This window comes from Eptatretus burgeri, chromosome 5 (assembly GCF_056783735.1).
Source record: "Eptatretus burgeri isolate ZD-2024b chromosome 5, Ebu_testis_v1, whole genome shotgun sequence".
Lineage (NCBI taxonomy): Eukaryota > Metazoa > Chordata > Myxini > Myxiniformes > Myxinidae > Eptatretus > Eptatretus burgeri.
In genome coordinates, this window is record NC_140965.1 from 13,491,112 (window position 1) to 13,506,355 (window position 15,244).

Genomic DNA, 15,244 nt, shown 5'->3' on the forward strand with positions numbered 1-15,244 from the left:
CGGCTTGCCGGGATAATTGAGCCATTCGAGTATCCTGCGTCGGAATGGCGACCCGTCCAGGATTGTGCCCAACAGCCCAAGAAACTGCGTTGGCAGCACCGACACGCTCTGTAGAGTATGGTTCCAATTATTATTATTATTATTATATTTACCCTGCTTTAGGTATGCGTGCATTGAACGAGATGCTGTACAATTTCGCCAAATTCGGAACCAAAGTTCTGCTAAACTGCAGGTTTTGGGAAATGCATACAAGCCGGTTCATGTCCTACAGTGTTCAAAATGTGAAATTCGATTGAAATTAGAGCGGTGCTCGGTGGAGCGCATACCTCCACCAGGCTGAACAGTTTAGGTTTTGTATCGCACTGATAGGCCGGATCTGGATCCGGATGTTCACCAAAATCGAACCAATTCATTCTCGTCACACACCCAAATGTCCACCAAGTTTTGTCCGAATCCGTGCATAACTTTTTGAGCTATCGTGCTATATAATGTTTTTGGACCGATCTCTCAATGGTGTAGAATCAATTTGAAATTCAAAAAGTTATCTTTTCTGGATCTGGATCTACATCTTCACCAAATTCGAACCGATTCATCCTTGTGACACACCTAACCTGTCTGCCAGATTTCGTCCAAATCCATCCAATAACTTTTTGAGAAATCCTGTTCACAGACAAACAGACTGAGTGAACCAATTGCATTTCCCCCACTTTGTGCTGCGTGTGTGGGGTAATGATTGCGTCTCCATGCAAACAAGCCACAACACAAGATGTCTGGATAGAGATGGACCATGCCCACTGCTCCGACCGATGACCAAATGACCGTCTGCGCATACGACCACGTCCCTGGATCACGTGTTCACCGTCTGTGCCCATAATTCGTCGCTTACCCAGACCATTGGAGCAGAAATGTGTGATTTAAATGACATCGTGTAAAGGCCTTTTCCAGCTGCGTATGCCCATAGATGATAGAACCTTCATTGTGCTGCATGTAATACTCATGTCTTCCTTGGGAATTGCATTTCCATTTAAATGTTTTTTCGTATCTCTTGTAATGATGCCATATTCACGTTGTCAAGTGCTTCCGTAATGCCTCCAGGCAATTGTCGAAATGGCTCCTGGAGCATTGCGAGGGGGCTGTCACACAGAGAGATAAGTGTAAACGTGACCCCTTTATCCCAAGGCTGTGTGTTGGTATGTCTTTCTACTGACCGCCTCTGTTGGCAAACACATTACAGTCCATCACCAGTGTATGTCATCCTAAGTTGTAGACATCTCATTGGGAGTTGTGGTGCCCTGGACATAAATGGCAATTTTAAACATCCCTCATCCTGAACAATGGAAAAAAATTTTTTTTTACCTTTCTCTTGGTCCTACTTTGTAGTCTCCTACCGGTTTCACCCTCGGGGACTTATGGGTTTCCTCTCCGTTCGACCATCCCACCTGTGATTTTTCAAACTTTTTGCCATACCCTTGAACATATTCAACTGAAACTTGGTACATGACCTTATTATGATAAGTTACAGAAGAAGTTCGAGTTTCAGGGCGTTTCATCAATTTTTCACAGAGTTACACCCTTTTTGGACTTAGAAAATATCACATTGGTAGGGGACATGTATTGCAAAGCAATTCTCGCTCTTGTTAATTATAGGCCTGGTGTTGGCTTAATGGATAAGGTGGCTGCTTTAATATCTTAGGGTTCTTGAGTTCATGCCCCTGTCTCTGCTGTTATGCAACACCAGGTGGGCTGATTCAGCCTGCCTACCTGAGGAGGGAAGCAAAATGAGTACCGGTGTACTGGAAATGGGGCACTGCATCAATGACACAGCTGTTGTTCCAGAAAATGATGCAACCATCAGCCATAGGCTACATACAAAAGAACAATAACATTTTAAAAATTATGATCCAAACCTACCTTACAGTCTATATGAACAATAATAACATGACTAATATTAACAGAGATATAAACAAGGCTTGCGTTTTACTTTTTTTTTTAAAACATTTCACGATGGTTTTATTGATCTTTATAAGAACCAAAGATAGATTATTTATTTTTATTTCCTTATCAGGCAAAATGCATTTGCCTTTCACCGAGAGAGCTACATTGTGGTGTATCTATACTAATAAAAGTGTGTGTGTGTTTGTGTGTGTGTACAGTCGAAGCCAAAAATATTGGCACCCTTGCACTTTTTTCAAATAACACCATTTTCTCGAAAAAATAAGTTGAAATTGACAAAAGTATTTGGTCTCCACAATTCTTTATTTCACTGTTAATATTACAGAACCTTTGTTTTTCATTCAGAACTTGATACATCCTTTTAAATCAGAAAATATAAAGAAATGACATTGATAAAATTATTGACACCCTTTACTTAATATTTGGTATCACAGATTTTGGACAAAATAACTACAGTCAAGCACTTCCTATAGCCATGAAAGCACTTCCTACATCTCTCTACTGGCAGTTCGATCCACTCTTCTTGTGCAAACTGCTCCAGTTCTCCCAGATTTGAAGGGTGCCTTCTCCCAACTGCTGTTTTCAGATCTCCCCACAGGTGTTCAATGGGATTTAGATCTCTACTCATTGGTGGCCACTTCAGAACAGTTCATCCTTTTGTCTTGAACCATTCCTGGGTGCTTTTTGAAGTGTGTTTGGGGTCATTGTCCTGCTCCAAGACCCATGACCTTCGATGGAAACCCAGCTCTCTGACACTCGGTTGAACATTGTGTTCCAAATGCATCCTTGGTAATCTCCTGATTTAATGATGCCATGCACACATCCAAGGCACCAAGTGCCAGAGGCAGCACAGCAACCCCAAAACATCACTGAACCTCCTCCATGTTTGACTGTAGGGAAGGTGTTCTTTTCTTTGAAGGCTTCATTTTGTTTTCTGTAAACATGGAGATGATGTGCTTCACCAAAAAGCTCTAATTTGGTCTCATCTGTCCAGAGGACATCCTCCCAGAAATAGTTTGGCTTGTTCAGGTGTGTTTTGGCAAACTCCAGTCGGGCTTTCTTACGTCTCTCTCTCAGCAGTGGGGTTCTCCTGGGTGGTGTACCATAGAACCCCCTTTCATCGAGTTGGCATTGGATGGTGCACAAGTTGAAACTGTCGTACCTTGTGTCTGAAGGTCAGCTTGAATATGTTTGGCAGTTGATCGAGGTGCTTTCTCCACCATTCGAACAATCCTTCGCTGCAATCTTCGATCAAGTTTTCTCTTGCAGCCACGTCCAGGGAAGCTGGCTACAGTGCCATGGGCCTTAAACTTCCTGATAACATTGCGTACGGGGGACACAGGAACATCAAGGTCTCTGGAGATGAACTTTTAACCTTGAGATTGTCCATGCTTGTCTACAATCTTGTGTCTGACTTCCTCAGACAGTTCTCTGGTTTTTCTCTCTTTTCTCCATGCTCATTACGTTACACACAGTGACACAAAAAAGCAGAATGACTTCTTTTCTCCACTCAAACTGGTTGAATGAGTGATTTTTATTTATTTATTGCAGGCACCTGCAACACGCCACAGGTGAGTTCAATTCCAAAGTAAAAGAGAATCACCTGCTTGAAATCTAATTTTGTCTAACGATTTTGAAAAGGTGCCAACAATATTGTTCAGGCCATTTTAGGACTTATATGTGGAATAAGCTGAGATTTAGTCATTTTTTTTCAGCTTTTTTTGTTTTGTTCCACTGCAAACCAAAGAAATACATTTGTGGATACCAAAATATGATTTGATTTCAACAATTTTCTGGGCGAAATGGTGCATTATTAGAAAAATGTGCAAGGGTACCAATACTTTTGGCCACAACTGTATAGTGTTACCTCCCAGGCCGAGGCTTTGATGAGGTATATTATCCTTCAGCTAGGTTGGAAGGCAGAAATGGCATGCCACTTGCACATTATCATCGCTCTGATTTCCAACTCGATCTCAGGATAAGGATAGTCTTTAAGAGCATCTATGGCTGCCATGTTAACCGTATTTGTTGCACACAGCTGGCCGTGTCCATTTATGGTGTTACCATGACAGCCCGTAAGCTTCTCTGACCATCTATCGACCTTCTTACCACTCCCCTTGAAGAAGTGTCTGTGAATGCTGATAGGATGGTACACAATATGTACCTATATATCGACAGTGTACGTAATTCTCATCATGCCGATGACAGCTTTGGCAGGCAAAGCAATTGATGGCATTCATTGTCATTTGGTTGATCCACCCACATGTCCTGCTGCAGGAGCACGTGAAGAAGGCATAAATTTGGTGGCAGGCGGAAGACCTGCAGGGTAGTAATTGGCCGTCAGAATCCCTCTCAGATGGTCTCATGCTGCTCACTCAATTCAAGCGAGTGAGCCACTCCTCCGCAGGTGCGGGAGTGATGCCGAGCCAATGTAGACAGGCCCAAATTATTCCGAAACATGGCGATTAGGTTGCAGTTTTCCTCCGAGCTGAGGTTTCCTTCACTGTGAAGCATACAATATTGCTTTCAATAAAACCAAAGATACTGCAGATGCTCCTTCTCAGAGTGGCGGTGAGTTCAAGCTGAAGAACTTCACTGAACGCAAAACATCCTGTTTTGTTACCTCCACCACCTTGACGAAGGTTATGTATTCGCCCCATAGACTCCTATAGAGAAGGACTGGAACCTCCCATGCTCCGGGTTTGTAACTTGAGTCTGAAGGATTAACTTGAGTCCGGGGCGAAAATGACTTCTAGAAGGGGTAGAGACACGATCTCGGGATCCATATAGGGGTTTTTGAAGATGACGAGTTCAATAGTGTCATTTTCAACACCACCTGAGGTCATCTTCAAGGTCAAAAGGTCATATTTCAAGGTCAAATTACTGAATTTTGGTATTTTTTGCCCGTTTTTGTGTCTAACTCATAAACGGTGAGAGATGGCTGATTGTAATAAGATGCAAGTGTGTAGAGCTGTCAAACTTTGATATTTATTGTCATCTATCGTATTACATAAACATTACATGCATGTCATAACACTATGCCTATTACAACTATGTCTATGTCTATCACTAGTCGGAGAGCTTTTCTTGCCTCCTGAGGCATCCCAAAGCTTTTTCTTTGTCACTTACATTGAGGACATGAGCTTTCAATAGAATGTTAGCTAAAGTAGTACATGCAACATTACTACTAGCTAAAGGTACATCTACAGAGGATAACAGCTCAGCAAAATGAAATCGGCAACGCATTTTAGTCCTGTCATACAAATTATAGGCATTGTGTACAAAAAAGACGGTTGACATAGTCGGCACACTCAAACCACCTCTATTCAAATTATCTAGAAACTCAGATGACACCTCGTTACCATCTTGATCATCAATGATCTCCTCCATACTAGTGCTATCGCCATATTTATAAACAAGGTGTCCGGCCAAATAGACTACTTTATGCTTAAGGGCATCGTCAGACCCCAAGAGATCCTGAGTGTCTTGAGGAGTAATCTCGTCAATGAGTTCACTTCACTCATCTGGATTTATGGAAGTTGTACAGTTCTTGTCGCAATCAATCACACGAGAACTAGATTCGGGCATAATGTCATGCTTAATGAGTGTTTGCAAATTTACAATTTTAGCTGCAGCCATAATGTCAACTATGTCAATCTAGAAGTTTCCACCGCTTCTTTGCCTGGCTTGGCCGAAAAACTTTTCCAAGGCTTCATCTGCAAATATAGCAGGAAGAACGTAGTCAAAGTCTTTCTCTGCCAGAAGCAATTTGGCAGCATCCACATTATTACGTGTGGACACAGTGAAGGCTTCAGCAGTTTGCTGAGTTAGCTTCAGCTTACGACCACCACCTCCTTGCCATGCGCAGGTAGATATAATTTGGCAGGCCTGCTCCAGCCTAGTGAAACTTGTACAGTCTGCTGTCCAAGGCTGTCTGGATTTGTCGCGTAGATGGATAGTTGAGAAACGGTCTTTCACATTCATCATCTTGAACCACTCACTCATTATCTGGGTGAGGATGATTGTGCCTTCGCTGATGCCCAGTGAATCCTTGAAGGTATTTAAAGCAGCGACAGTCTTGTCATTGAACACTTGGCATATAAATGGTACGCTCTGGCGTTGAAGGGGCTTGGGGAAAACAGCGGTGTGCGTCAGCTTGGTTAAGCGAATAGGAGTAGCCCGGTCGATCTCATAAACCTTCTGAATATCACTCCAGTAAGCTTTGTACTCATTGCCATCTACGACAAATGAGAGTGCCTTGCCATCAACAGTAATCCAGTTGTTGCGAACATTTTTGAAGATGTGCACGTAGTCGTACACTAAGAACATAGATTGCTCTTGAATTGACAGCACTTGGCAACTTCCTGGTCCTCCAAGTTTTGAATAAACACTGTGGTTGGTATTGCAATTGTCACATATCAAAGAAATCGCAGTACCGCCAGCACCAACTACAGCTGATGCAGCTTCGATAAGGAGTTCCTTCAGCTGATCGGCAGTTACTTTTTTGCAGGGCAAAATGCGTAGAATATAGCGTGGACCACCAAAATGGCAGGCAACTTCAACAACCATAGCATGTGAAGGAACCATTTCGCGTTCACCACCCGCTGCTGCATTTTGAGCATATCCTACAACATGCCCTCCAGAAAATCGCAATGTCTCGACCAGCTTTACCTCGTCAAACATTAAATTGACCAAACGCTGCTGTGGTTTAAGCTGATCGAACAAGGTTTTGAGGTTGGAGTCCTGCTGACTACTAGCAAGCATCTGTTTTACCTTTTTCGTTGATGGTAGAATGATTAAGCCGGATCGACGAATCATTTTGTATGCACTGGGTGATATGTTGTGAAGCTGCATTGCGAAAATCATAGTATCAGTATCAAATCGGCGACGATCAAGAGGTTTGAACATAAGATGCAGCTGCGACAGAAGGAAGGTGAAATGAGGAAGCTCGTGTGCCTCAGTCATCCAACAGCTGGCTTATTATAAGCTGAAGAATTTCCTTGCTTGTGCATTCATAGATGTTTACCTGGTCAGTTATGGATCTAATCTGGGACCATTTTGAGAGCAGGCTGTTCTCTGCAAAGGAAAAAGTCGTTTGGGCACCTCAATGCCATCTTTCTCAACTCTATTCAAGAATAGAAATCCAAAATGTGAGTGAACTTGTTGGAAATGAAAGAACTGCTTGACACTTTGTCCAGCAGCATCAGTTCTTGATAGGTAAAGGTTTTCCTGGTCTTTTATGACGTTAAAGCCAGGAAAATAGGAGCTGATTTTAGCACAGAAGTGATCGAAATGTTGGATATTGTCTGCAGCCTCATCAGCTGCCTGCATCTTCTTATCTCTTGATTCTGACGTAGAAGATGATGTTGGGCGTGGGGCTGAGGTCACCTGCTTCAAAGTTGATTTCGGTACTCCAGGAAATATTGATGGGGGTTCTTTGGGTCGTTTGCCACCCCTAACTGACACCCAATCACAATTGAAATGTGTCTCGCAAATATATATATATATATATATATATATATATATATATATATATATATATATATATATATATATATATATATATATATATATATATATATATATATATCTCCTTTAAGCACCTCAAGCTTTCTTTCTCATTTGGCATTGCCAATATCCATCTCTCCCTCTCCTCAGGATCTTTTGGGAAGGATATGACCTTTACCTTAGGCGTCCCATCATAGTTTCCTCCACAACCAAAGCAGCTGCAACGACATGGCATATTGTCACCAAAGCAGGAAACAACACAAAGATCCTGTGAGATCACCAGCTGGACAGTTTCTGAAAGAGAAACAAACAAAACATACATTAGTTAACGATGATAGAAATCAGCAAGTAGGTGCACTAGGTGCACAATGTCATGTTTTGTCATAGACTTTACAAAAGTTTTCCTCTATGAGTTAGACACAAAAACGGGCAAAAAATACCAAAATTCAGTAATTTGACCTTGAAATATGACCTTTTGACCTTGAAGATGACCTCAGGTGGTGTTGAAAATGAGACATACGCAAATGTGAGATATTCGTGAGACATATGCAAAAATAAATTCAGTGTGATTCCAAGTGAAAATTATCGCTATTTTATCACAATTTTGTGTCTCCAACTAGTCGCGAGCTGTCGCAGCCCAGTGAGATACAGGCTTAACTAATACACATCCTATTGAAATAACTGCCTTGGGATTACTGTATGTTGTGTGCCATTTCCTTGGTGGCATGCATTTTTACAGAACCGTAATTATGTGTATATATATATATATATATATATATATATATATATATATATATATATATATATATGTATGTATATATATGTATATGTATGTATATATATGTATATGTATGTATTAACTATTAAATAATATTTTCTCTGGAACCACATAATCAATCGATGTGAAACTTCTCATTTATGATCTAGTGGTGATGTGGAATGTATGTTTTAAATTTCAACTTGATCGGACACATCGTCTGGCAGCCAGAATTATTTACTTTTTTTGATTTGGGTTATTTTTTTTTTTTTGATTAAGGCTCACTTGGCTGTGCCTGGATGGGTTTGAGGGTAGACGAGTAGCATCTGAAATGTGAATCCTATCCAGGTTCCTCCTGATGACTTCATCTTTGCTTTTTGCTTGTTTGGGTTCTTTCTGATTACTCCAATGCAGGACTGTTCCTATTTGGTCTTCCATTTGATTTGATTTGAATTGAATTCATTTTTATCCCATTCTAAATTCATTTGAATAATAATTTAAAAAAAAATCATGGGTCAGGGTCAGGTGTCCAATCAAAGCAGGACGTATTGGTATCCGGTCATCACTGCCAGCATTAATAGAGTAGCAGTTCTAATTATGTCTCTTATTAATTATGTAACACCAGTACATAAACGCCATGGCAAATACACCACACAAAACTACACTAACACCACACAAAAGTCCTGGCAAGGCTCTGCAATCTCCAATTCCTGTTTTTCTTTATTATACAATAGAATATTCTTGCACTTATGAAAGGTGTACATACGAGCTACCTGTTCCCAAAGGTCACATTGTGTAGCTCCTTGTGCATCGTTTGAGTGCAATGTTGGTGTGTTGTACATTCCTGAAGCTTTCTGTTTGGCAGGATACTGCTAAACATCTACTGTATTAAGTGATGCATGTCTGGGCCCGATTTCTCTCGGTCTACTAATTATTGGATTTTTGCATTCTGGAGGTGGTCGGTAGTCTTCATCATTTCAAAAACACCTGGGAGACTTACCTTTGCTGATATGTTGCTGAGTGCAGTCATTGTTGATATACTAAATATACACATAGGTAGCCATTTCCAAGTTGCCAAGATCCTCCATATTCCTATCATGGTTGGTCAGTAGTTGCTGTGCAGTGGAACATCTGACATGTCACATGTCTACAATATGAATTCACATGACAATGAATTTGCATGCATTACAGAATTTCTATCTTTCCTTGCGACAGTGTATTGGGGGTGGGGTGGGGGGGTGGAGCAAAGATGGGACATAGAAAGAGAGAGACAGAGAGAGAGGTGGGGATAGGGGAGTTGACAGAGAGAATATGTTATGCTTTATAAACTAGAACGGGCACTCGTAGAGCGCATACCTTCGCCGCAGCCACTAGTTTGAACATGGCATGAGAGTGAAATGAGGAACTAAAATTCCACTAAATCTGCTTGGGAATTTCGCAAATTTAAAGTCCATGATCCGGATTTTGTGAAAGGATTTTGTGATTAGAACTATTACGATTATGACAATTTTAGGTGATTCGTTGTCCCGAGTGCCGAATTCTGTAGCATGTAGGGTCGGATTCGGTCGAATGTCACTGACCACGCAGACACGACCTGGATCAAGTAGATCATGTTTTCAAATCCGAGCGAGGACAAAAACGTCATTTTAATTGGCGTCTAATTAAACAAGAAAGTAAAACTCCTTTTACTAAACCATGAGCGAAGCTATGTGCATATCAACTATGCCAAGTCTCCTTAATGAAAATTTGTTGTATTTTACTTAGTAACTAAGTTTGGTCGGGCCCTTATGGCCCTTGTTGCATCAACAGACACACAGTTTAGAGACAGAGATATATTCTAGTTATTACCTTTATATTAAGTTGTCCACAATGCATCTCAATACAAATATGCATTTCGTGACCCCCATGACCTTTGGCCCACAACCGCTACCTAGGGTGACAATAGTACTATACCTTGTGTCATTTCAGAAGATGGGGAATTGAACACTGAATAATTTGGAGTTAATTTGATGTAAATCGGAAACATATTAACCGTTTTCATCATGAAAAAACGATGTTGACCTTTTTGTGACATTGACCTTTGATCCGATCGCTCCCAAAATCTAATGGATTTGTCCTTTCATGATGCCAAACAAATCCAAAACAATTAAAGCCTCTGCGTTTTGTTTTTTGCGTTAACTTGTCCACAACGCTTTCCGATATAAATGTGAATTTGTGTGACCCCCTTGACCTTTGACCCCCAACCGCTGCCTTGGGTGACAAAAGTACTATACCATGTGTCATATTAGAGGATGGGGAATTTAATTTTGAACATTTTGGAGTTCATTTGCTGTAAATCAAAACAAAATTGACAATTTAATCGCGAAAAAACGATTTTGACCTTTTTGTGACCTTGACCTTAACCTTTGATCCAATCGCTCCCAAAATCTAATCGATTTGTCCTCTCGTGATGCCAAACACATCCACAAAATTTCATGACAATCTGCGAAGTGGTTTTTGTGTAATGTCCACAACGCTTCCCAATCAAAAACTCCATTTTGGTGACCCCCTTGACCTCTGACTTCCACAGACTAACTAGGGTTGAAAACACTATACCATACGCTATATCAGTGGATCAGGATTTGAATACTGGACATTTTGGACTTAATTTGATGTAAATTGGAACAAAATTGACACTTTAATCGTAAAAAAACGATTTTGACCTTTTTGTGACCTTGACCTTGACCTTTGATCCGATTGCTCACAAAATCTCATCGATTTGTCCTCTCATGATGTCAAACAAGTCCACAAAATTTCATGACAATCTGCTAAGTGGTTTTTGCGTAATGTTGTCCACGACGCTGCCCAATGAAAAATGCTTTGTGGTGACCCCCTTGACCTTTGACCCCCAACCGCGACCTAGGGTAATTACGCCACACTTTCATGTGGCATAGCCTAGAATGTAGAATTGAGTAATGAACATTTTGGTGTTGGTTTTATCTCGTTCGGATAAAAATTGACCGCGTTATGACGAAAACACGATTCTGACCTTTTCGTGACCGTGACTTTGACCTTTAATCCAATTGCTCCCAAAAGCTTCGCCTGGCATCCTTGAGTAACTGCACATCATCTCTGAAAATTTCATGCAAATCGGTCATGCAGTTTTTGCGCAATGTTGTCCACACACATATTTACCAATAAATAAATACACAGGGGTCAATACAATACCCTCGTCAAACGAAGTTTGCGAAGGTAACAAAACAAACACACACAAACACACACACACACACACACACACACACACACACACACACACACACACACACACACACACACACACACAATGACATTTCCTAGTATAGATACTAGTATCTGAGTCTGCCAAAAGTCGGACCGAAAAATGTCTCTTCTGGAAGATGAACCAACAAAGCCACTTAACCCTTTGAACCCTAGCGGCCATTTTACCAACCACGATTCATACCTCCATATACCCGAGCGGCCAGTTTACCAGCCGCTATTCAAACCTCCATATAACCGAGAGGCCATTTTACCAACCACTATTCAAATCTCCATATACCCGAGAGGCCAGTTTACCAACCACGATTCATACCTCCATATACCCGAGCGGCCAGTTTACCAGCCGCTATTCAAACCTCCATATAACCGAGAGGCCATTTTACCAACCACTATTCATACCTCCATATACCCGAGCAGCCAGTTTACCAGCCGCTATTCAAACCTCCATATACCCGAGAGGCCATTTTACCAACCACTATTCAAACCTCCATATACCCGAGAGGCCATTTTACCAACCACTATTCAAACCTCCATAAACCTGAGCAGCCGGTTTACCAGCCGCTATTCAAACCTCCATATACCCGAGAGGCCATTTTACCAACCACTATTCAAACCTCCATATACCCGAGAGGCCATTTTACCAACCACTATTCAAACCTCCATAAACCTGAGCAGCCGGTTTACCAGCCGCTATTCAAACCTCCATATACCCGAGAGGCCATTTTACCAACCACTATTCAAACCTCCATATACCCGAGAGGCCATTTTACCAACCACTATTCAAACCTCCATATCCCTGAGCAGCCAGTTTACCAGCTGCTATTCAAACCTCCATATACCCGAGTGGTGGAATTTTTCTCCAGGGAGCCCAGGATGGGGGAGCCGAAAGTCCAAGGAGCTCATTGTTCAAAGGGTTAAAGCGGTAACTCCTGTCCCCTTGTTGTATGTTCTGTGTGGTAGCTCTTATACAAGCCTCGGCAATGTATACAAAAAAAAAAACTTTAAAAATTAATAATTTAAAGATGAGCATAGGAGCGCAATTAAACCCAATAATAAATACGATCTTAAATTGGATATTTAAATATATTTTATCCAAACACTTACGAAAGATTTTTGACAATGTGTCGAGTAGAACAGAAATTTCGACATAAAGTTCCTTTTCCGAGAGATCATGTGTAATGCCATTTGCAGTGGAAGTGACGTCACAGGGCCAGTCGAGTGTTACTGAGCCGCCACATTGGAACACAAATACAATGAAGCAGAGCTAAAGAATGGTCAAACTGCATTTACTTCAGAAGAAAAAAGTGAAAGCGACAGTGATAGTGACAGTGTGGAGAAGAACGTGGGCAGGGAAGGTTTCGTCAGGTGCAAATACGGACATTGTGATGAGATGCCGACAGCGCAGGAACGCATGTTTTCACCAGGATTGGGATTTACTCGAGGATAAAATGAATGAAAATAACTGTTCTTTTGTAACTATTTCTTGGGGTCAAGAATATGGTGAATCCAGACATTTTAATTGCTCTTTTAATTAATTTCTCGATGTGGAAGGGTTCAGGCGAGTTGTCGCCTGACACTTTGCAGAATACGTATTGTTTCTTCTCTTAACATTGATACTTGAGTCATCAGTAAAGCCAAGACTTGTAAAAACTCATCTGTAATTGTTAATTATCTGGCGTGTGGTAGTTAGTGCATGGACGAAGGCTGGAACCTTGGGAAACGTTAGTTTTGCAATGGAGGTGAAACTTAGCTGTCATGAATGGGAAGGTCACAGCCAAAAATAAACATTAATCTAACATCACCTTTTTGTTTAGTTACCCCGCACGCACAAAGCAAAAAGCGAGCTTAAGCAATTGGTTCACTCTCTGTCTTTCTGTCTGTCTATCTACAAACGTCAATTTATGATCAAGGAACCACTTCATTTCAATTCAATGTTATATTGGGAACACAGATCAGAACATGAATGGGAAAACAAACTTGCTCTTGAACAGAACTTTGGCTTTGAATTTGACAAATTGTACAGAATCTCGGCCCAATCGCGCATGTACAGAAAGGAAGGAGTAAGGTAGATTGTTTTTTTTTTTAATGTCAGTCAAACAAAATAGAAAATTCCAGAAAGGAAACTCACTATTTTTAGCGACGTCATCAAGGGCACAAACAATAACTAATGTAACGTGTTAAATAAGGTGGTGTAAAAGATGCCACATCAACGGCGCTAAACTTCACCATTATTTTTCTACAACCCTTAAAATCTTTCTTCTATTTCAATTTAATTATATATTTGACCACTGTAGAACACAAATCACCTTCTTGGCACTTTCAAAACCCTTCCATTTAGTAGTACTTGGACAAAATATCACAGCATTTTATGTCATTTCGACCAATCAAATTTTCTGCTTGCAAACCCAACCTATGTCCTCTTTTCTCAAGACTGTGCAGGGAAAGGTGTTCTATGAACTTGATAGTTACAATGTGTGATTATTTATTTATAGTTTGTGATTATTTACTGCCATGGCTTCCATAGTCAACTACTAGTCAGGGAAAAGTAACGGTGACAAATCCCAGGATAAACCTATGGCAGCCAAATGGCTGAACATACATGTATGCAGAACGTCCAATAGTCACATCTGCGGTAGGACTGTTTACCTCTTTCATGTCACATTTAATACCTCTTACCTCTCTGCTCTTGTCAGTTTTCGGAGCTTTATGTTGAAAAATGGTTGGATACGCATCTTCTACCAACATTTTCTGTTTTGCGTCGTATCCCAATAAATCGGCCCATCTTTTTCACTTCGTTTGAAAACAACAAGGCTCAAAGTGGTCTTTGCAAACTATTTTGTGCCTTTCAAAAGATTATTTGTCAACAGTATGACCAGTTACCATATTGTGAAGCCATTTCATTGCTAACTCTCTCTTCTCTGAACATTTATCCGCATTTGGGATCTGGAATAGCTTTTACTCTACTTTTCTCTCTCATTGACACATCCAGCCATATGCCTGAAATGTGTTTTTCTGCACATGGCCTTGCGTAAAAGCTCTGGGTTTAATTGGTTCGCGGGCGCCAGCAGTGACCAGTATTTACGTTCTGTCTGTGTGTGTGTCTGTCTGCTTGTGACTCTCTCCAAAGCATAGCTCCGTGACGTTTGATGCGATCTTGATGAAACTTGTACACAAGCTCGATATCATGGTCTAGTTGTGTCTTTTTGTATTAGGGGCGTCCCATGCCCCTTGTGGGCGGAGCCACGCCCACTTTAACTAAATTTTTTCTCGATTTTTTTTCTCGCAAATTTCATTTCCTAGAAGCTGTGCATAATGTCCATAGGTACAACATGTAAAAAATCCGATTTCATTTGGTCAATTTTGACGGAATAGATAGGTTTTTACGGTAGGACTTCCTCAAAAACTTCCACTAACTCAATTGTACCTATCGTGGCATTGTTCAATAATTCCCATGAACCATCGTCGCCTCCCAGCTTGTTGTGCTTTAATCCAATGAGGAGCTATTTTTTAAATGCTTATTTACCAGATTGGGGGTTGTGGTGGAGCTATATTAACAAAATTAAAATAGAGAAAGGAAGCATTTATAAGAAAGAGAAATGGGGGTGGGGGGGGTGGGACATGTAGAGAAGGGAAAGAGGATTGATGAGAGGAGATATGACTGATGAGTAAAAACAAGGGAAGGAAGAACAGAGACATGTATCTTAAGGAAGCTTGTAGTGCGGGTGGGGACTCAAATGTTGCCAAAATTGT

The 15,244-nt window shown here is 40.9% G+C and overlaps 2 protein-coding genes across 9 annotated transcripts in view; one reads left to right on the top strand and one right to left on the bottom strand.

Moving 5' to 3' along the window:
- Positions 1-15,244, top strand: part of LOC147025870 (SH3 and multiple ankyrin repeat domains protein 2-like) — a 545,479-nt gene that overhangs the window by 283,393 nt on the left and 246,842 nt on the right. The window lies entirely within an intron of this gene.
- Positions 4,927-15,244, bottom strand: part of LOC147025871 (uncharacterized) — a 27,453-nt gene continuing 17,135 nt past the window's right edge. The window contains exon 2 of the mRNA XM_085880776.1: positions 4,927-7,755. Coding sequence (XP_085736902.1) covers positions 5,611-6,918 — 1,308 coding nt within the window. The 5' untranslated portion in view covers positions 6,919-7,755 and the 3' untranslated portion in view covers positions 4,927-5,610. The remainder of the gene's footprint in view (positions 7,756-15,244) is intronic.